General features: G+C 41.8%; 1 protein-coding gene across 5 annotated transcripts in view; it reads left to right on the top strand.

Moving 5' to 3' along the window:
* Positions 1-23,240, top strand: part of GCNT1 (glucosaminyl (N-acetyl) transferase 1) — a 42,175-nt gene extending 18,935 nt beyond the window's left edge. For 2 of the 5 annotated variants that reach the window (XM_065530723.2, XM_045373095.3), the window contains 3 exons: positions 6,436-6,491; positions 19,589-19,734; positions 21,228-23,240. In XM_065530723.2, coding sequence (XP_065386795.1) covers positions 21,372-22,658 — 1,287 coding nt within the window. In that variant the 5' untranslated portion in view covers positions 6,436-6,491; positions 19,589-19,734; positions 21,228-21,371 and the 3' untranslated portion in view covers positions 22,659-23,240. Of the gene's footprint in view, positions 1-6,435; positions 6,492-18,827; positions 18,886-19,588; positions 19,735-21,227 lie in introns of those variants that run through there. The other 3 variants (XM_005581957.5, XM_005581955.5, XM_015437291.4) reach the window with 2 other exon arrangements.
* Positions 23,241-23,673: the final 433 nt, after the last annotated feature.

The following is a 23,673-nucleotide window of genomic DNA, read 5'->3' on the forward strand; positions in this document are numbered from 1 at the left end:
CTCACACCTGTAATCCCAGCACTTTGGGAGGCCGAGGTGGGGGGATCACGAGGTCAGGAGTTTGAGACCAGCCTGGTCAACATGGTGAAACCCCCATCTCTATTAAAAATACAAAAATTACCTGGGCCTGGTGGTGCGTGCTTGTGATCCCAGCTACTCAGGAGGCTGAGGCAGGAGAATTGCTTGAACCTGGGAGGCAGAGGTTGCAGTGGGCCTAGATCATGCCATTGCACTCTAGCCTGGGCGACAGAGTGAGACTCTGTCTCCAAAAAAAAAAAAAAAAAAAAAAAGCCTCTTCCATGTAACATTCTTCATCTCATTCACTTGCCTGCTCTGAAGGTGCATCTAGTCACATACTAAGCCAGCTGCATCTCTTAAAATCATAACAAAGAGGTTGAAAACTCCCAAGGTTAAATCTGAGGAAATTCAGTGCATTAAGCATATGCGCACTGTTGTGCAGCCATCTCACACTATCCATTCCTAGAACTTTTCATTATCCCAAACAGAAGCTCTGTTCTCATGGAAACATTAGCTCCCCATTCTTCCCTCCCCCAGCCCTGGAAACCACCACGCTACTTTCTGCCTCTGCACATTTTACTACTCTAGGTACCTCTGTAAGTAGAATCATAGTGACAGGTGAAGCCAGCTGGGCTTCTGAGTCCGGTGGGGACTTGAAGAATTTTTGTGTCTAGTTAAAGGATTGTAAATGCACCAATCAGCACTCTGTAAAATGGACCAATCAACGTTCTGTAAAATGGACCAATCAGCGCTCTGTAAAGTGGACCAATCAGCGCTCTGTAAAGTGGACCAATCAGCGCTCTGTAAAATGGACCAATCAGCAGGATGTGAGCAGGGACAAAGGAATACAAGCTGGCCAGTCCAGCCAGCAGCACCAACCGGGTTTAGTGCCCTTCGAAGTTGTGGAAGCGTGGTTCTTTTGGGTTTTCACAGAACGTCTTGTTGGTGCTCACTCTTTGGGTCCTCCATACCTTTATGAGCTGTAATACTCATTGACGAGGGTCTGCGGCTTCATTCCTGAAGTCAGCGAGACCACGAACCCACCGGAGGAACAGATAACTCCGGACAGGCCACCTTTGAGAGCTGTTAACACTCACTGCGAAGGTCTGCGGCTTCACTCCTGACAGGTCAGGGAGACCACGAACCTACTGGAAGGAAGAAACTCGGGACACATTTGAACGTGTGGAGGAACAAATTCCGGACACACCATCTTTAACTCTCACCGGGAGGGTCGGCGGCTTCATTCTTGGTCAGTGAGATCCAGAACCCCCCGGGAGGAATAAATTCCAGACGCAATAGCATATCTGTTCTGTTGCGTCTCACATTTGAGTTAGCATAATGCCTCCCGGATTCATTCATGTTGTACCCTGAGCCAGAATTTCATTCCTTCTTAAAACCAAATACTGATCTGTTGTATGGATATACTACATCTTGTTTATTAGTTGCTTTTCTTAACCATTAGGATGGTCTTCATTTGGATACGATACAATCATGGACATTCCTTTGGCTTTCAAGAGAATTAATGAAATTTGTATGGGTAAAGCCACATATGTATTTCTAGCAATACATTTTAAATTTAAAGAGGTTGGATATTGGTATTGAGAAAGCACTGCAACTAACAGCAGAGGTTTTGGGGTGACTTTTTTGCTGTTGAAAACACAAATACTAATGTCTTGAGAGCATATGATTGTAGAATCCTTTTTGAATCCCTACATTTTCTCATTTTCATTCTTGCTTTGGTACTGAACTGCAGCTAGAATATGCAAGCCCTGCTGATTTGCCATGGGCCCCGCTATGGTGGCCAAACATGATGGAGAAAAGAGATGGGCCTGAGAACGGGGAGCCCTTAGCAGGATCATTCTTGTGTATCAGGTCTGCCCTGCTGGTTGCCCTCATTTCATCCTTCTCCTTTTCTTTTTTGGTTCCATTAATGTATCGTCTCCAGGTTCTTGGGAAAAGGATTCGCCCAGGCCAGGTATTGGGTGTTCTTTCATCCTTTCAAGATACCATTTCATGTTTATTTTTATTTTTTTGAGACAGCCCTTCGCTCTGTCACCCATCCTGGAGTGCAGTGGGGCAATCATAGCTCACTGCAGCCTCGACTTCCCAGGTTCCAATGGTCTTCCCACCTCAGACTCCCAAGTAGCTGGGACCACAGGTATGCACCACGCCTGGCTCATTTTTGTATCTTTGGTAGAGACAGGGTTTCACCATGTTGCCCAGGCTGATCTCAGACTCCTGAGCTGAAGTAATCCGCAGCACCTCGGCCTACCAAAACGTTAGGATTACAAGCGTGAGCCATTATGCCCAGCGCATTTTGTGTTTAAAGAGAGATCAGATGAGAACAGCTTTGGCCTTTATTCTTGTGTGTGTGTGTGTGTATATATACTTTTCACAAAAAAAAAAAAAAAGTTTCCAGAATGTCTTGGCTCTTCTCCATTTCCTTATTTTTGGGGGACAGTTTTAGCCTTTGCACAATTACCAGGCAAACCTCATTATACACAAGAGGGATCATCCCAGGGGAGGGCAGAGCTGGCCCTGGAGCCACTGCTGTGGCTCCTCCTTTGGAGAACTTTCTGCATCCTACTTCTCAGGTGGGCTTGTTTCTGTGAGATCATTTAAATCATTCTGTTTGCGTGTATGAGTGACAGTGACCCCATTTATCATTACTGTTTTCATTACTGAAACTTGCCCTTGTTTGCACAGACGTGCTTACAAATTTACTCATCGTGGCTCACCATATTGAGAAACAGATTTCGTGTCATAATAGAGTGGAGAAGGACGTCCTTAGGGTTTCGGAACCTAAGTGGCAAACAGCTGTTATCTCTTACTCACCTTCCTCTTATTTTTAAAACTGCTTTTCATTGCTATCACAATCTCCTCTTCCTCGCAGGCTTCCTTTGCTTCAGGTTTCCCCTAACTGAGCAAGCCAAGAAGTCGGAAATGCATTTCTCTCCTATTTTCTAATATCTAAATCTTACCCATTTTCAAGATTCAGGTCAATTGTAATTGAGGAAGCCTTCTTGGATCCTTTCTTTTCCTCCTGACGAATTTACGGTTTTCCACTTTGTGGCATAGACTGAGGTATATTTCATCTTTCCTGCAAAGTCAATAGGCAGAAAGGGTGCGAGTGGGTTCTTCCCCCAGGCTGTCAGCTGGTGTGTCCCTGGTATGCCTTTGGGAGAGAGAGCATGGGGAAAGAGAGGATGCTTTTTCTTCTGTTAACGTGCTAATAAAAACTATTTTCATTACTGATTGAAATGCAAGGGTTATTTAAATGACATTTTGTCTCAAAGTAGTATAATGATTACATGAAAAAAATTCTATAGAACTTTTCATGTCATTAATTCAGGTATGGAGAACTGGTATTTTTTCTTCTGTATGTAAACTACACAGATGAAACCTAATTTTATTTAATTTTATCTAACTTAGAAGGCATCAAATTTCATTATGTATTTTAACATTTTTATATAATTACAAAATATGTTTTAATATAGGATTACTCAGAAAAAAGAAAAAAAAAGGCTGGGCGTGGTGTCTCACACCTGTAATCCCAGAACTTTGGGAGGCCAAGGTGGGAGGATTGCTTGAGGCCAGGAGTTCGAGACCAGCCTGGCCAACATGGTGAAACCCTGTCTCTACTAAAAATACAAAAATTAGCCAGATTGGTGGCGTGTGCCTGTAATCTCCTGGGAGATTGCACGACTGCACTCCAGCCTGGGCGACAGAGCAAGACTCCGTCTCAAAATAAAATATATATATGTATGATTAAATAGTGGCTGGAATTGTAAAAAGAAACCAGAATGAAGGAAAGGAAATTCCTGTACCCATTCTGCTTAATCAAGACTTTAGGACAAGCTTGTCATCCCACAGCCCAGGATGGCTTTGAGTTCTGTCCTACATACATGTGTAAACTTTCTTAAAACATTATGAGATTTTTTTTGTGATTTTTTTTTTTTTTTTTTTGTAACTCATCAGCTATTGTTAGCGTTGGTGAATTTTATGTGTGGCCAAAAACAATTCTTTTTCCAGGGAATAAGGCCCAGGGAATCTAAAAGATTGGACACCCCTGCTTTAGAATATTGATTTGTATCAGTTATATCTAAAAACCGATTACCATCTTTATAGGTCTTAATTTTATCACTACCTGTAAGGCTTTTTTAAAATGTAGTTCTTATTTTAATCAGAGTTATGAATGCACGTGATTTAAAAAAGATATTTCCACAAGCGTGTCAAGAGCTATGAAGGGTCTGAGATTTTACCCTACTTGAAAGCTTACAAGCCTGTTACAATTTTCATGGATCCTGGCAAAAGACACAGACTTCTGGGCCAGAGGTGAAGTGCCGTTTATGACCTGTATTAAGCAGTCGCAGAGGATCAGCATTTTTCCTACAGGTTGCTAGAGCCTTACTTCCCACAGGGCAGTATGAAGAGGGCCAAGTGATAACTACAAACAGTGGGTTGCATTATGGGAAAGAAATCCTGAGCTTAGAGAAACCAAATCTTTTATAGTGGGCAGTAAGCATGCTGTGCTTTGCCCCAGGTGACATCGTCTTTATTATGTTGTCAGTAAGAAGGTTTGCCCTTTGCTAGGGAGGGAAATACCATTTCTCTCTAGGCTGTTTGCTATAAAAATAGCCTTGAAAAAATTATCTGGAACAAAAAGACAGTACCTCACTTGCAAGATGTACAGAAATGCAAGGCACTCACGGAGAATTGCCTCCAAACAAAGAGTTGTACTTATGAAAAACAGCATGCTTCTCCCAATGGCCCCCCAAATTTCCTACTCCCTAGAACTCCGTTGTCCAATAGAAATACAATGTGAGAAATAAAATTTTCTAGTAGCAGCATTAAATAAAAAGAATCAGGGCTGGGCGCGGTGGCTCATGCCTTTAATCCCAGCAATTTGGGAGGCCGAGGCGGGCGGATCACAAGGTCAGGAGATCGAGAGCATCCTGGCTAACACAGTGAAACCCCATCTCTACTAAAAATACAAAAAAAAATTAGCTGGACGTGGTGGCGGGCGCCTGTAGTCCCAGCTACTCGGGAGGCTGAGGCAGGAGAATGGCGTGAACCTGGGAGGTGGAGCTTGCAGTGCGCTGAGGACAGTGCATTCCAGCCTGGGGCAACAGAGTGAGACTTTGTCTCAAAAAAAAAAAAAAAAAAAAAAACAGGTACAAAATTTTTTTTTTTTTCCTTTTGAAACAGGGTCTTGCTCTTTTACCCAGGCTGGAGTGCAGTGGTATGATCTTGGCTCATTGCAGCCTCGATTTCCTGGGTTCAGATGATCCTCCCACCTCAGCCTCCGGGGTAGCTGAGACTATAGGCGTGTGCCACCACACTGGGCTAATTTTTTTTTTTTTTTTTTTTTGTAGAGATGGGGGCCTCACTGTGTTGACCAGGCTGGTCTCGAACTCCTGGACTCAAGTGGTCCTCCTGCCTCAGCTTCCCAAGGTGCTGGGATTACAGGTGTGAGCCATTGCACCTGGCCAAATTAACAGTATATTATCTTTGGTATAACAGAATTTTATAATGTTAATATGTAAACAATATAAAATTATTAGTGAAATATTGAAATGATACATGTGTCTAATATTTCCATTACGATGTAATAATAGTATCTTACATGATGTGGTGGTTAAAGTGAAATATAGTCCTACCAAAACAGTAATGTGTTTAAGGGAAAGATTTTATACTGCTTCAAGTTTTAAAATGTAATTAATTAAAATAAAAATTATTTGTTGAGACTAGCCTCATTTCAAGTGCTCAATAGTTGCATGTGACTACTGGCTAACATTCTCTGCTGCATAGCCCTGAAGATAACCATTTTCAACTTTTTACAGATTTCTTTAGTTGGGTATTTTCATATCTCTAAATAATAATGCTTATACGGTTTCTAAATTATTCAGCTTTAAGTTCTTTCTACTATTAAAGAGGTTTTGTTGTTGTTGTTGTTGTTTGTTTTAATAGAGACAGGGTCTTTCTCTGTCACCCAGTCTAGAGTGCAGTGGTGCAATTGTAGCTCACCGTAGCCTCGAACTCCTGTGCTCATGTGATCCTCCCATCTCAGCCTTCTGAGTAGCTGGGTCTACAGGCATGCACCACCACACCCAGCTAATTTTTGAATTTTTCTTGTTTTTGTAGAGATGGTACCTCACCATTTTGCTTAGGCTAGTCTCAAACTCTTGGGCTCAAATGATCCTCCAACCTCAGTCTCCCAAAGTGCTGGGATAACAGACACGAGCCACCCCACCTGACCATTAAGGAGGGTTTAATCCTCTTTCAACCAAAACCCTCCACCACACTTGGATTCATTTCCTGGCTGTCTGTCATCCCCAAAGTCAACGATTCTGAAAAACTTTTTGTCGTGTGTATGTATTTTGAAATATGACATGGGGTCTTGCTATGTTGATTCAGGTTGTTCAGGCTGATCTGGAACTCCTGGGCTAAAGTGATCTTCCCACCTTAACCTTGTAAGTAGCTGGGATCGTAAGTGTGTGCCACCATGCCTGGCCTGAAAACTGTTTTATTTCAGCACTGTTTATACTCTAAAAAATCACTGAGGATCACAAAGAGCTTTTGTTTATGTGGGTTATATCTATTGGTATGTATTCTATTAGAAAGTAAAACTGAGGCCGGACATAGTGGCTCATTCCTGTAATCCTAGCACTTTGGGAGGCCAACGCAGGAGGATTGCTTGAGGCCAGGAATTCAAGACCAAGTTTGAGACCAGCTTGGGCATCATAGTGAGACCCTATCTCTACAAAAAAAAAAAAAAAAAAAGAGACACCAGTCGGGTGCACTTGTGGTTGCAACTACTTGAGAGGCTAAGGTGGAAGGATCACCTGAACCCAGGAGTGTGAGGCTGCAGTGAGCCAAGATCATGACATTGTACTACAGACTGGGTGACAGAGTGAGACCCTGTCTTAAAAAAAAAAGAAGAAACAAAAATCTTAAGTATTACTTCTGTGAAAATAACAATAAGCCCTTTATTTTAACATAAGTAATTTCTTGTGAAAATCTTTTTAGAAAAGTTAGAAGAATAACAGTGTTTTTGTATTTTTGCAAATCTCTTTTACTGTTTGGCTTAATAGAAAATACCTGAATTATGATACTTCTGCACTTACTCTGTTGAGAACAAACACATCATGTAGCCCCTGGAAAACTGCACTGTATATAACAGAGGGAGTGAAAAGGGTGCAGAATGGCCTAGTATTATTATGAAAATAGTTTTGAGACGCTCTGTATATTGTCATGCTTTTTGTTTGACCACAACTCAATGTTTGTATTATTATAACCATGTATAAACTGAGCCTAGCATACCATGATTGCTTTTTTTTTTTTTTTTGAGATAAGAGTCTCTCTCTGCTGCCCAGGCTGGAGTGCGGTGGCACCATTTTGGCTCACTGCAACCTCTGCCTCCCAGATTCAAGTGATTTCCTGCCTCAGCCTCCCGAGTAGCTGGGACTACAGACGCGCGCCACTACACCTGGCTAATTTTTGTGTTTTTAGTAAAGATGGGGTTTCACCGTGTTGGCCAGGCTGGTCTCGAACTCCTGACCTCATGATCCGCCCAACTCAGTCTCCCAAAGTGCTGGGATTACTGGCATGAGCCACCACGCCCGACCATGATTTCTTTTATTGTACGTACTTGTTGGCATATTTTACTCACTTGTACTCAATGGCATTTTTTCATATTGTTTGTTTATTATATGCACTTCTACGTTTTTTGGAGATGGAGTCTCACTCCGTCACCCAGGCTGGAGTGCAGTGGTGTATCTCAGCTAACTGCAACCTCCACCTCCCAGGTTCAAGCGATTGTCCTGCGTCAGCCTCCCAAGCACCTGGGATTATAGGTGCATGCCACCACACTCAGCTAAGTTTTTGTGTTTTTAGTAGAGACAGGGTTTTGCCGTGTTGGCCAGCCTGGCCTTGAACTCCTGACCTCAAGTGATCAGCTCGCCTCGGCCTCCCAAAGTGCTGGGATTACAGGTGTGAGCTACCGCACCTGGCCTGCATTTTACTTATTTAATTCTGAACTCTACCTTAGTTAACAAGTCTCCTCTAAATCCATTAATTTACAGCAGGGGTTCTGTGTTTCATCTCAGATATTTTCTGGAGCTGTTCACTTGCTTTAATTAAGGACTGGTTTCTTCCTAGTACTCCCACGCAACCGTCATCTTGGGCTTTCCCTTTGTAATCTTAGGATTTCTGTTGCCTCATTTATATTGGGTCCCTTGATTACTGGATCCTGTCTCTTCCTTTTTTTTTTTTTTGTTTTTTTGTTTGAGACAAAGTCTCACTCTGCTGTCACCCAGGCTGAAGTGCAGCGGCTCAATCTCGCTCACTGCAACCTCCGCCTCCCAGGTTCAAGCGATTCTCCTGCCTCAGCCTCCCAAGTAGCTGGGATTACAGACGCGCGCCGCATCTGGGTAATATTTGTATTTTCAGTAGAGATGAGGTTTCGCCATGTTGGCCAGGCTAGCCTCGAACTCCAGACCTCAAATGATCTGCCTGCCTCAACCTCCCAAAGTGCTGGGATTATAGGCGTGAGCCCCTGTGCCTGGCTGGATCGTGTCTTTTTCTTCATGAACAGTAGAGCACAAACTTGGGGGCCAGATTATGTGGATTTGAAGCCTAGCTCTTCTGCTTACTAGCCATGTGATGCTGGAAGAGCTATTTAACCTCTTTGTGCCTCAGTTTCCTCATCTGGAAAATAATACTTTCTATGTAGCATTCTCCTGAAGATTCTATGTGTTAATACAGGTAAGTCATTTAGAAGAGTTCCAGAGCGTATTAAGCACTCCAGGTTAGTGATGTTAATGCTCTTAAAGTTGCTGGTGAATTTCATCTTTTAGTGGCATGCTTCTTTCTCATAGTAACCTGCTGAGAAAAGTGCATGTGACTTCGCTGGTATAAAAATGCCTTTCTGTTACACCACATTCTACCAATAGCTTGGCTGGTTACTTAGAATTCCAAATTGAAAATAGTTTTCTTTCAGAATTTGGAAAGCATTGCTCTATTTTAGTCTACCCTTCAGCAGAAGGTGGGCTGTAAATTGCACGGTGTCAGCTTTCCCCATAGTCTGCTTTAGGATTCAGCTTTCTGAGATCTCACTCTGTTGCCCAGGCTGGAGTGCAGTGGGCAGTTATCATTCACTACCTCTAACTTTCACATTTTTGATGCTGCTACTTCAGTTGTATTCTTTGTGTTTGAGGGACTTAGGCTTTTTTGAAAAATTGCTTATTATCATTTTATCTTAAACAGAGTATGCTTTTAGATATCTTCAGTCCCTGCAAGTGTGGGGAAATAGAAACAGAACTCTTCTCTGGCAGTCAGAAGAAAGAATAGGGCTGGGTGCGGTGGCTCATGCCTATAATCCCAGTGCTTTGTAAGGCAGAGGTGGGTGGATCACTTGAGGTCAGGGGTTCGAGACCAGCCTGGCCACAATGGTGAGACCCTCATCTCTACTAAAAACAAAAACTAAAAAAAAAAAAAAAAAGACAGTAGATCTAAATTTTTAGCAGAAGAACTAGGCTGGTTCCTCATGGCCAGCCACAGTTAGGGTCTCAGCTGTTTGTTCAGTGTGAGACCACAGAGGAACTAAGCAGCTCACTGCAGGGAGTCACAGACAGCAGTCAGGTGTCAGTGACTACCCTCCAAGCAGGGCAAGAGTGTGGTGGGGACAGAGACCAAATGCCCTGAGATGAGATGAGGCTATAAAAGTGCAATTGGCCGGAAAGAACTCCACCCTGAATGGCGAGGCCTTTGCCTTGTAATCTTATCTGCTTCCTGCTCCTTCCCTTGACCTGCCTTGGGTGGCATTTGGGCTCCCTCACTTGGGTCACCGTCCTTCGAGATAACTGGCATGGCTTTGACATCAAACACAGTAGTTGGTATTTTGCTCCAGTCACAGCAGCCTCTGGGAAACAGAACAATAGTCCTTGGGGAGTCAGTGAAATTGAAAAGTATTCACTGGGACTAGAAGCCAAATGAACTTAGACCATGCTTCCTGCTGCTGAAGGGCAGTAAGTTGGTGACCCAGGTTTATCCATCAGTGGTCTGCTTATGCATAGATGTGTGCATATGCTTACGTGCGTATGTAGGCAGGAGCCACCATGCCCGGCCAGTTTTGTCCTCTTGAAGATGTCTCCGCCAGGGCCTTCTGACTGGTTCCAGTCTGCTGTGGTTGTCTGTTGGCTTATTATATGGCCAAGATGTTCCTTGACCTGGGGATTCCCTTTTCTTTCTTCTTCGGTTAGATCTCCTTTCTGATTCTTACTAATGTCCTCTCCTTTCTTGGTTAATAATACATATATATATTTGAGACAGGGTCTCACTCCTGTTGCCCAGGTTGGAGTGCAGTGGCACGATCATGGCTTACTGCAGCCTTGATCTCCTGGGTGGGAGGCCACCTCAGCCCCCTGAGTAGCTGGGACCACAGGTGCACACCACCACATGCAGATAATTTCATATTTTTTGTAGAGACAGGGTCTCTCCATGTTCCCCAGGCTGGTCTTGAACTCCTGGGCTCAGGCGATCCACCCGCCTCCACCTCCCAAAGTGCTAGGATCAGAGGCATGAGCCATGGCACCTGGCTAATAATTATTGAATATAACTCATTCTCCAGTAGCTTTCTGAGGAAAGGTACTTAAAAGTATATATTTTGATACCTTGCCTGTCTTAATACGTGTTTATTTACCCTTACTTTTTTTTTTTTTTTTTTTGAGATGGAGTCTCACTGTGTCCCTTAGGCTGGAGTGCAGTGGCACAATCCTGCCTCACTGCAAACCTCTGCCTCCCAGGTTCAAGTGATTCTCCTGCCTCAGCTTCCAAAGTATCTGGGATTACAAGTGTGTGCCACCATGCCTGGCTAATTCTTTTTGTATTTTTAGTAGAAATGGGGTTTCACCATCTTGGCTAGGCTGGTCTCGAACTCCTCACCTCAAGTAATCCACCTGCGTCTGCCTCCCAAAATGCTGGGATTACAGGCATTAGCCACCACATCCAGCTTTACCCTTATTTTGATTAGTTCATCTGATTATAAGAGTTCTTAGCTGGGATTGTTTTCTTTAGCACTTTTAAGGCATTACTCCATTGTCTCCTGGTTTCTGTGGCTGGTTTTTGTTCTGCTTCTGAATCCATTTTATGCGGGTTAGTTTCCCTCCTCCCCTGAAAGTATATGCAGTATTCTTCCTCCCATTGTCCTGATATTTCATGATTAATGAATACATGTTGGTGTGGGTCTCTTGTCATCCACTGTGCTGATACCCTAGGAGATTTTCCAATCTAGAAACCATTCTTTCATTTTGGGAAATAGTCTATTTAGTTGACGACTTCCTTCCATTTTTCTTTTTCTTCTGTTTTCTTTTTCTGGAGCTCTTATTCATATGGTAGGTCTCCGATCTGGTTCTCTAAATGACTGTATGTTTTCTCTTATTTTCTCATCCCTCAGTTTGTCTATTTGCTCTACTCCCTGAGAGTGTTTCTCACTTTATCTTCCAACCCTTCTGTTTAGTTTCTCTTTTTCTTTTTAGCCGGAGTCTTGCTCTGTTGCTCAGGCGGGAGTGCAATGGCACACTCTTGGCTCACTACAACCTCCTCCTCCTGGGTTCAAGCGATTGTACTGTCTCAGCCTCCCAAGTAGCTGGGATTACAGGCACACACCATCACGCCCAGCTAATTTTGTTAGTAGAAACAGGGTTTCATCATGTTGGCCAGGCAGGTCCCAAACTCCTGACTTTGGGTGATCTGTCGACCTTGTCCTCCCAAAGTGCTGGGATTACAGGTGTGAGCCACTGTGCCCAGCCCAAGCCACCACACCTGGCCAAGTTTTTCATGTTTGCTATCATGTTAATAATTTTCAAGGGCTCTTTTTATTTGCTATTTGTTCTATTTATGTGGTTTCCTGTTTGTTCTAGTCATCTATTGCTGTGAGGCAAACCACTTCAAATGTAGTAAGATACAACAATATCATTTTATTTTTTTGCTCACACATTCTGTTGGTCAAGAATTCAGTGAAGACTGGAGTGACTAGGGGCTGTAGTCATCTGATGGCTTCTTCACTCACATGTCTGACATCTGGGCTGGGATGACTTGAAGACAGGGCTTAGCTGGAACAGTTGACTTTGGTGCCTATATCTAGTCTCTCCATGTGGCTTCTTACAGCATGGAAGCTGGTTCTAAAAGGGAGCTTCTGTCTAGCGAGCACATTTTTCAAGACAACTGGTTGGAAACTGCATGGTTTTACATGACCTTACCTTGATGGTCACATAGCATTTCTTCTGCCAAACTCTATTGGTCAAAGCATAATCATAATGTGTCCGGAGTTGGTTCCTTCTGGTGGGTTCTTGGTCTCGCTATAACTTCAAGAATGAAGCCGCAGACCTTCGCAATGAGTGTTACAGCTCTTAAAGGTAGTGCAGACCCAAAGAGTGAGCAGCAGCAAGATTTATTGTGCAGAGGGAAAGAACAAAGCTTCCACAGCATGGAAGGGGACCCGAGCGGGTTGCCGCTGCTGGCTCAGGTGTCTAGCTTTTATTCCCTTATTGGGCTCTGCCCATGTCCTGCTGATTGGTCCATTTAACAGAGTGCTGATTGGTACATTTTACACAGTGCTGATTGGTCCATTTTTACAGAATGCTGATTGGTGCATTTACAATCCTCTAGCTAGACACATAGCACTGATTAGTGTGTTTACAATCCTCTAGCTAGACAGAAAAGTTCTCCAACTGCCCACTTGATGTAGGAAGTCTAGCTGGCTTCACCTCTCAATTCCCCCTCGAAACAGGACACCCTAACTGCTGTTGGGAATTGGGTGATGATCACTCTATCTACTCCCTGCTGGATAGGGGTGAAGAAGGGGCCCTGCAGTTGTAGTGTCCTCCAGAGGGGAGCTCTTTAGGCCAGTTGAAGGGCCAGCAGCTTGGTCCAGGGGTCCTCGGTAGAAGTTGTTAGTTGAGCTCATTTGGGGTTCCTTTTGTAAGACCATCTGTAACTTGATGGCCTCAATCCTAGAGGAAACAAATTTGACAAGGAGGTTAAAAATACAGGGCCCGAAGGTGAGTAATAGCAAGATGGCTGTCATGGGACCTAGAAAGGGGAGAAGTCATGTCGCCCAGCTCCATTCTTATAGGAGAAACTAGAAAAGCACCAGAGACAGGGAATGGTTTTTAGAAGAGGGACTAGTCTCGGAGAAGAGAGGTGAGAAGAAGTTTGTCTGACAGGCGTTAGGACTTAGGAGGCAAGGGTCAGGAGAGATAGGATAGATGGGCGAGTCTTACTTGGGTAACGTGACTTGGACAGTTCCGCTCATGGCTGCAGGGTCAACCAACTTTCTGTCAGGACCCCGCAGCTGTATGGCTTTCCTCTCTGTCGACCCTTGGCTCCACCTGGAAGTATAGGAAAAGTGGAAGCTGGTTCCAGGCAAACCAATGCTCCCAACTCTGAAGAGTCGAAGGTTGTTAGAGAGCCCTTTCCCAGAAAACCTGACACCCGTATCTTTAGTCTGGCGGCCACGCTAGTCACTTTCAACTGGCCAACAGGTGCCTGGTATTTAGCCCCCGAATTCTAAGGAAAAATAGGACAGAATAGCAAGCGAAAGGGGTCCAATGGTATTCACCACTTGGTGATGGTCCCTTCGTGGTCACCAAGATGTGTCCAGGGTTGGTTCCTTCTGGTGGGTTCTTAGTCTTGCTGACTTCAAGAATAAAGCCATGGACCTTCCTGGTGAGTGTTACAGCTCTTAAAGATGGTGTGTCCGGAGTTTGTTCCTTCAGCTGTGTCCAGAGTTTCTTCTTTCCAGTGGGTTCATGGTCTCACTGACTTCATAAGTGAAGCCGTGGACCTTTGCGGTGAGTGTTACAGCTCTTAAAGGTGGTGCGGCCCCAGAGTGAGCAACAACAGTATTTATTGTGAAGAGTGAAAGAACAAAGCTTCCACAACGTGGAAGGGGACCAGAACGGGTTGCGGCTGCTGGCTTGGGTGGCCAGCTTTTATTCCCTTATTTGGCCCCGCCTATGTCCTGCTGATTGGTCCATTTTACAGAATGCTGATTGGTCCATTTTACACAGTGCTGATTGGTCCATTTTTATAGACGGCTGATTGGTGCATTTACAATCTTCTAGCTAGACACAGAGCACTGATTGGTGCGTTTATAATCCTCGACCCAGGAAGTCCCACTGACTTCACCTCTCAATAAGGCCTCTTAAATTCAAGAGGGAGGGAATTTGACTACTTCTTGGTTGGGGAGTGGCAAGGTCATATAGCAGAAGAAAATGCTGGGTGAAAATGTTGGCCTGGCTGTCTTCAGAAAATATGTTGTACCTCGTTAATTTTTTTTAACATATTTTTAACTTTATATCCTGAGGATGTTAGTGGTAGTTTTCTATATCCTGAGGATGTTAGTGGTCGTTTTCTTCTCTCTGAACAGTATGTTTCCTTTGACCATTTGGGGAACTCCCAATTTAAGCAAGATATTTAAGCCTTCTTTCTCTTGGCATGGTTGGAGTCCCCAGTAAAAAAAAAAAAAAAAAAAAATCTTGCCCTGGGCTGACAATCAAAGTTCTGGGAACTACTAGGGATAAGCAAGCTGGAAATGGAGAAGGATATTCACTGTGCCTGGGTCCCACTGTTTTCTGGATGGGAACTGCTTTCCATTAGGCCTGGTGTGCCCTGGAAGGGAGAGCCTCTGCAGAGACTACATCTTGGGTGGGTCTTTGCCAAGTTTGAGGTAGAAACCCAACTGCTTTGTAAACAGCTACTAGTGGATACTTTAAACAAAACAAAAAAACAAAAAACAAAGCAACACTACTCCTCCATCACTCTCCGCAGCTCCGCTTCAGAGGGATCTGTGCAATCAGCACCAGTTCCTGCACCCTTTGAAGATCCTGCAGTGTAAATAGAGCTGGTCTGTTCTTTCCCACCTGTCAGCCTGGGATTTGTGCATCTGCTTTTTCGGTTTCCTCTCATCCATCTGCTTTTCCAGTTTGATTCCTGCCTCCTGTCTCCCTCTCCCTGAGGTCATTTTGTCTGTCTTCCCACTCCATTAAGCACTCAGTGGCACCCTTTCTATATGGCGGTGCTTACTCTCTTTGTGTTGGAACACTTCTGGTGACCATATCATCACCTTAGGGGCACACAATGCCTATCTTCTTGTTCGCTTCCTTGACTAGCTTTCCTTCTTATTGACTGTATAACAGGTCAGTATTTATTTTCAATATTCTTAGAATTTAGTATTCTTGTACTTCTTGGTCTTAAAAGTCACATACCAAGAACCATTGCTTTCAGGTACTGGCTTTCCTCTGTTCCTACTCACAGTGGAATTATTTCATTTTGCATTTCTTCTTAGGTTATGTGTTCCACTTAAAATTATATAGGGTGGTGTCCATAAGGAAATCTCCTCTTCCAGGAAAGGACCAGTGTGCAATGAGGGACCTTCTTCAGGACATGCCCCAGGACAGTTGTTGGGTTGTGTAGGCCTTGAGCAAGTGAGGCTTAGTGTGGTTTGGGACTTGCGTTTTTCGTACTTTCCCAGAATTTGTGAGCTTTTGTCATTTAGAATGTTTCTTACTCTACTGTAGTTGCCCTCACTGGCATATCCCACCAGATATTCTTCAGTGAGTATACTTCCTGAGTGAAATATAAAGGTGAAGGAACATTGGGCTGAGCAGTATTAACTACCCATGGCCACATTTTTGTTATTTAATTATTTTGTTATTCATTCCTTGTGTGGGTGTGCTTAAACTAAGTAATTTTTGGTGATTAAAATTGCATTAAAATAGTATAGCATGTGCATATTTTTACTTCCCTTTAAACTTCTCTTCTTCTTGGAAATCTCTTTGGCTATGAAATCTCATTTTCCTTTCACCCTTCTGATTCTTAACCGAGTTTTACTTAAGAAAACGTTCTATGTCTTGAACTTAGGTTGGTTAATTACAATTCCTCTTAATGATTTGACTTTTCTGTTCACCCTGATGATAAATAGACAAAATCAAAAGCATTATTAATAAAATAATGCTTTCTCACATATTTACCTTCTTTATAGACACTGTTTTCTCACATATTTACCTCCTTTATAGACACTTATCCATCTTATTAAAACCCAAAACTAGTGATTTTATGTTGTAAAAAGTATTTTTCAAAGCATGTTGGCTGTTTAGGATGTAGACGACAGTGGTAAAGACCTATGCATTTCTGAGGTGAGATCCAAGTGTTTGGTTCTGAACTTTGTATTTTCCATATGGATTTTGGGGTGACCCTTTCATGTGCCCACATTCTGTAAAATCCTGTTTAAGATGATTCTAGTTCTCCTGTTTAAAAAAAAAAACCTGAAACTCAGTGGTGTCACAATTTGTAACTTAAAATGTGTTTACTATGGGGAACTTTATTGTTATTATTCTAATAATAGCTTTATTGAGATAGTCACATACCATAATGTTTACCCTTTTAAAGTATGCAGTATGTTCACAAAGTTCTACATCAATATCCACTATCTACTTAGAGAACTTTCAAAGGAAACCTTTGTACCTACCAGCAGTCATTGCCATCCCCCCATGTCCCCAGCCCCTGGCAGACACTCATCTACTTTCTGTCTATATGGATTTGCTTTTTCTGGACACTTAATATAAACAGAATTATATAGTAAATGAGTGTTACTTAGCCTAATGTTTTCTAGGTTCTTCATCTACATTGTATGGAACATGTGTGAGACCTTCATTTCTTATTATACCCATATAATATCCCATTTTATGGATATGCCACATTTTGTTTATCAGTTCTTCAGTTCACGGTCATTTGGCTTGCTTCCACTATTTTAGTTAGTAATAATGCCATTATGAACATTTGTATACAAGTTTTTGCATGAAAATATGTTTTCATTTCTCTTGGGTATATACCTAATAGTGGAACAGCTAGGTCATATGGTAACTCTAGTTTTAATTTTCTGTGGATCGACCAAACATTCTAAAGCAGCTTCACCAAGCATTTACATTTCTACCAGCAATTTATGATGGTTCCAATTTGTCCATTCAGTGAGATAAAAAAATACATCAGGGCCGGGCACAGTGGCTCACCCCTGTAATCCCAGCACTTTAGGAGGCCAAGGCAGGCAGATCACCTGAGGTCAGGAGTTCCAGACCAGCCTGGCCAACATGATGAAACCCCGTCTCTACTAAAAATACAAAAATTAGCCAGCTGTGATGGCGGGTGCCTGAAATCTCAGCCACTCAGGAGGCTGAAGCAGAATTGCTTGAACCTGGGAGCTGGAGGTTGCATTGAGCCAAGATTGCACCACTGCACTCCAGCATGGGCAACAAGAGCAAAATCCATCTCAAAAAAAAAAAAAAAAAAAAAAAAATATATATATATATATATATATATATATATATAAAATGTACACATTATAAGCCTGTCAACACAGTTTTGTCATAAATTAATGTAGCTGTAAATCAGATGAGAATTACGAAGAACATTACATTCATACTATAAATTTGCCTATATATAAATACATACTTTATATATATTTACTTTATATACTTTATATATATTTACTTTATATATATATAAAGGTGTGTATATATATACTTTTACTACTGCTTTCTATTTTTTCATGTGAATTTGAGTTGCTGTCTAGAATCTTTTCATTTCTACCTGAATATCTTCATTTAGTATTTCTTGAAGGGTAAGGCTGGTAGTGATAAATTATATTTGTTTTATTTATCTGGGGGTATCCTAATTTCTCATTGTTTTGAATGATTTTGCTCATTATGGAATTTTTGGTTAGCAGTCCTTTTTTTTAGAGATGGAGTTTTGCTCTGTGGCCCAGGCTGAAGTGCAGTGGCCTGACCCTGGCTCACTGCAACTTCCACCACCCAGGTTCAAGCAATTCTCCTGTCTCTGCCTCTCGAGTAGCTGGGATTACAGGCATGCCACCACTATGCCTGGCTAATTTTTGTATTTTTAGTAAGAGACAGGGTTTCACCATGTTGGCCAGGCTGGTCTCAAACTCCTGACCTCAAGTGATCCACCCGCCTCAGCCTCCCAAAGTGTTGGGATCACAGGCATGAGCCACCACACCTAGCTAACAGTCTTTCTTTCTGCACGTTGAATATGTCACTCACTGTCGTCTGGTCTCCATTGTTTTTTATTTGAAGTTGTTAATCATTTTCGGGATTTGTTGTATAATCACTTTTCTTTACCATTTTCAAAATCTTTTGTCCTTTCAACAGTTTGATTTTGAAGTGTCTAGGTGAGGGTATCTGAGTTTATCCTGTTAGCAGCTCATTGAACTTCTTGGATGTGCAAATTAATTTTTGTTTCAATATTAATAGACTATTTTTAGAGCAGTTTTATGTTTACAGAAAAATTACACAGAAAGTACAGAGAGTTTCCATTTGCCCCCTCACTGTTTCTTCTGTTATTAATATTTTAAATTAGTGTGGTACTTTTTTTACAATTAAGCCAGTATTTATGCATTATTATTAATTATTGATACATTATTTTTTCAACTATTTTTCTACCTCCCCAAACTTGTTATATACATTATTATTATTAAGGGTTCACTCTTTGTGTTGTACATTCTATTGAATTTCTCCATTTGGTTAGATACCATTCTCATGCTTCCTTTCAGTTATTTAGTTCTATGAACATACTTATAAGAGCTGATTTCAAGTTATTTATTAAATCCAATGCCTGAGCTTCCTTGGGGGACATTTTTATTGACTGCTTTGTTTGTTCCACCCCCTGTAAGTGGACCAGACTTTTGTGTTTCTTTGCATGCCTTGTAATTTTTTTTTTTGTTGAAACAGGATAATTTATAGTGTGTCCACCATGGAAATCAGACCTCTACCCCTGCCTACCCTGACCAGGGTTTGTTGTTTTTGTTATTTGTTTGTTTAGTGACTTTCCTCGACCAGTTGTCTGAAGTTTATATTCTTTGTTATGTGAGACCCACTCAAGTCTCTCTCAGTTAGTTCGTGGTCTGCTAATGATTCCATAGAGATTTCCTTACATGCCTTGAACCTGTAAGGGGCAGGAATTACTTAAAGGCATACATTGTGTAGTGTTTTGACATTTTAGTGGTTGAAATTCTTATGTATTGTCACAGAAGCTCCCCATGGTAGCTTTCTAATAGAGGTGTGGAGTGGGATGGTGATCAAGATTGTTAGCAGAAAATGAGATGAGCAACAAATTCAGCTGCAGGATTGTCATTAATTTGCCAGTGAGCATTGGGAATCTTCACAGTGGGGGAAAGGATATGTTGGATTTTCTAATCATACTGCACCACTAAACTGTTCCTTGGTATGCATTAAGGGAAATGCCGCTAGAGTTTTCTTTCAAAGAACTTAACCTAAATTTCAGGATGTTTTCAAATCTTTAGCAATCCACAAACATAGAATTAGAAAAATAAGTAAGACTAGAGAGAAGGAAATTTTAAAAGAGGAAAGTTAACCACCTATAATTTTGAGGAAAAAAAAGTAAACATGTAGGATTAGTTCGCCAACATATTTTCTGTGTGTGAATACTATATGTTCATATGTATCCCTTCACACATTTTTTTTTAATTTCACAGATTTCTTTAAAGCCTCATGGAACACATCATTATTGCTGGATGCCCGGACACTTAACGCACCTGACAGCAGGCGAAGTGCTCAGAATGGGACAGGATGTCACCTGGAATCAGCACTAAGTGATTCAGACTGTCCTTACTTTTAAATGGTAAAAAGTCTAAATGCTTTTCTTAACATTATTTTATATTAATGATGGTCATTTATTCATTTTTATTTGTATTATTACTATTCACAGCTCATTTCCTAATGAAATAGTTAAGTTTCTGGCGTTAAAAACTAGTGTCAAATCTCTAGAAATCTTGTTATGAACAGATTTATAATGGTCAAATTGGTAGTATTTGGCTTTCTTTTTTTAGAACAGCAGCGCTTATCAGCTGTAGAACCAGTTGCCAAGTTATAAAATTGATTTTTGGAAACAAAGCTATTGAATGTTTGTAAGCATTTTACATAGTAAAAGTGGGTTGTGTTCCTAAAATTTGAATATAGATGAAGGTCTGTCATAAATTACAATTTGTATACACTATTGTTTTCTGCAAGACTTAGTTATTACAGTCCGTTTTAACTACTGCAGAAAACGCAAGCTGTATCTCTCTTTTGGATTATGAATATTTTGTTCTTGTAGTGTCTGGCATGGAGCTAAACTCATTGTGAGACCAACCCAACACAGTCCAAAATTGGGCCTGGTTTCATCTGAGCCTTTTCAATCCAGTTTGAAAATTCCGTTGACTTGCCCTTCCTCCGAAGATTCTTAGACGTCACAACCATTTCCGGCCAGGCACAGTGGCTCACGCCTGTAATCCCAGCACTTTGGGAGGCCAAGGTGGGCGGATCACGAGGTCAGGAGATCGGGACCATCCTGGCTAACACGGTGAAAACCCGTCTCTACTAAAAATACAAAAAAAAAAAAAAAAGTTAGCCGGGCGTTGTGGTGGGTGCCTGTAGTCCCAGCTACTCGGTAGGCTGAGGCAGGAGAATGGCGTAAGCCCGGGAGGCGGAGCTTGCAGTGAGCCGAGATCGCCACTGCACTGCAGCCTGGGCAACAGGGCAAGACTCCGTCTCAAAAAAAAAAAAAAAAGAAAAAAAGTCACAACCATTTCCAAACTTCTTCCTAAGTGTGCCCCAAATCCTAAATCAACAAAAAGCAGAATGGATCTGATCTCTTTTAGGGCTGCTGACACCAGCTAATGGACATTAAAAGATGTCAGGAGGAACTTAAATTACTAACAATTTCAAGACAAGGGGTGCTAATTCTGGCGCAGTGTCAGAAACTGACTAACTATAGACTGTTCAATCATTATTGCCTAGGTCTCCAACTATGGTTTTGCACCTCAACATACCAGAGAGGTAAAATACTTGTTGTTAGATATTGTAGTGCATCCAGGTGCTGGGATTTGGAGTTTGTTTTTCTTTTGTTTTCTTTTTCAATCTGTGGTATAAATACTAGAGACTGTGAGCTTCCTGTACTACTACCACTTTTCCTCTGGTTCAGCCACTTTGTTTTTGTTTTAAACCTGACCTCATAGCAAAGAGGACAGTTTTTGAGCCTGAGAAGATTTATTGTGAAACTCTCTGTCTCTCTTTCTACATACATACATACATATATATATAGAGAGAGAGTTATAATTGCTTCTTTTATTTCAGTGCTGTTCTTCATTTCAAGATGCCGTTGCAGCTCTGATAAATGCAAACTGACAACCTTCAAGGTCACAACGGAGGAAAAAATCACTGGTGCTTGAAGCATAGAAGACTGCCCTTCACAACGAAAATCCCTGATTATTGTTTGAAATGCTGAGGAACTTGCTGCGAAGGAGACTTTTTTCTTATCCCACTAAATACTACTTTGTGGTTCTTGTTTTTTCCCTAATCACCTTCTCCGTTTTAAGGATTCATCAAAAGCCCGAATTTGTAAGTGTCAGACACTTGGAGCTTGCTGGGGAGAATCCTAGTAGTGATATTAATTGCACCAAAGTTTTACAGGGTGATGTAAATGAAATCCAAAAGGTAAAGCTTGAGATCCTAACAGTGAAATTTAAAAAGCGCCCTCGGTGGACACCTGACGACTATATAAACATGACCAGTGACTGTACTTCTTTCATCAAGAGACGCAAATATATTGTAGAACCCCTTAGTAAAGAAGAGGCAGAGTTTCCAATAGCATATTCTATAGTGGTTCATCACAAGATTGAAATGCTTGACAGGCTGCTGAGGGCCATCTATATGCCTCAGAATTTCTATTGCATTCATGTGGACACAAAATCCGAGGATTCCTATTTAGCTGCAGTGATGGGCATCGCTTCCTGTTTCAGTAATGTCTTTGTGGCCAGCCGATTGGAGAGTGTGGTTTATGCATCATGGAGTCGGGTTCAGGCTGACCTCAACTGCATGAAGGACCTCTATGCAATGAGTGCAAACTGGAAGTACTTGATAAATCTTTGTGGTATGGATTTTCCTATTAAAACCAACCTAGAAATTGTCAGGAAGCTCAAGTTGTTAATGGGAGAAAACAGCCTGGAAACGGAGAGGATGCCATCCCATAAAGAAGAAAGGTGGAAAAAGCGGTATGAGGTCGTTAATGGAAAGCTGACAAACACAGGGACTGTCAAAATGCTTCCTCCGCTCGAAACACCTCTTTTTTCTGGCAGTGCCTACTTTGTGGTCAGTAGGGAGTATGTGGGGTATGTACTACAGAATGAAAACATCCAGAAGTTTATGGAGTGGGCGCAAGACACATACAGCCCTGATGAGTATCTCTGGGCCACCATCCAGAGGATTCCTGAAGTCCCGGGCTCACTTTCTGCCAGCCATAAGTACGATTTGTCTGACATGCAAGCAGTTGCCAGGTTTGTCAAGTGGCAATACTTTGAGGGTGATGTTTCCAAGGGTGCCCCCTACCCTCCCTGCGATGGAGTCCACGTGCGCTCGGTGTGCATTTTTGGAGCTGGTGACTTGAACTGGATGCTGCGCAAACACCACTTGTTTGCCAATAAGTTTGACGTGGATGTTGACCTCTTTGCCATCCAGTGTTTGGATGAGCATTTGAGGCATAAAGCTTTGGAGACATTAAAACACTGACCATTACAGGCAACTTTATGAATAATAAGAAGGATACACAAAACGTACCCCTTATCTGTTTCCCCTTCCTTGTCAGTGAGCATGAGGAAGATGGTATGAGCTCCTCTTTGGGGCGGGGACTCTAGATCTTCTTGTCAGAGAAGCTGCATGGTTTTTGCAGAGCATCATTAGCTAGAAAGGTGATAACATTAAATGTTCATCTAGAGTTAATGATGAGAGGGGTAAAGGTAGCCTTGAGGCCAGAGCAGGTAGCAAGGCATTCTGGAAAGGGGGGACCAGGGTGGATGGGGAAGAGGCCGATGCATAAAGTCAGCCTGTGAAAGTGCTCAGGGACTTAGCAACATGAGAAGATGTGACTTGTGCCAAAACTATTTTGAGAATTTTAAATGTGACCATTTTTCTGGTATGAATAAACTTATAGCAACAAATAATCAAGGATACAGTTAATCTGATATTATATTTGTTGAAACGGAAATTTGATTTTACTCTAAGTGATTTTTGTAAATAATTTATTTTCTGCTCTAATACTGTACTGTGTAGTTTGTATGTCATCTCAGGGAGCTTAAAATGGGCTTGATTTAACATTGTTTTTGTGTTATTTTTGCTTGCAAAATGCATACATTTTCAAAAACAAAAAAATGACAATTTCTACTTTAGTTAATTTCTACAAATCATCTTAGGTTATTAGCAAAGTTAAGACATCTTTTTTTTTAAAAAAAATTATAGCTTCTACAAAGAGAAACACTCCATTTTTCTAGAGATTTGCCTCTATCTTCCTTTCCTCAGTCTCCCCAGACTGCTATCAAGCTGTGTAAAAATTTACTTTCACTGGACCCTAAATTATTGTCTCTACAATCTGACTGCCAGTAATTAGTACAGAAAACTAAGACAGAAAGGATGATATAGGTTTGAGGGGCTGGGGAGTGGGAGGGAGGAGAAAAAGAATGTATTTAAACCATTTCTGATGCCCATGATGAGTGTAAAAACCAACATTGACACCATCCCCAAAATTAAG

The sequence above is a fragment of the Macaca fascicularis genome, chromosome 15 (genome assembly GCF_037993035.2).
Source record: "Macaca fascicularis isolate 582-1 chromosome 15, T2T-MFA8v1.1".
Lineage (NCBI taxonomy): Eukaryota > Metazoa > Chordata > Mammalia > Primates > Cercopithecidae > Macaca > Macaca fascicularis.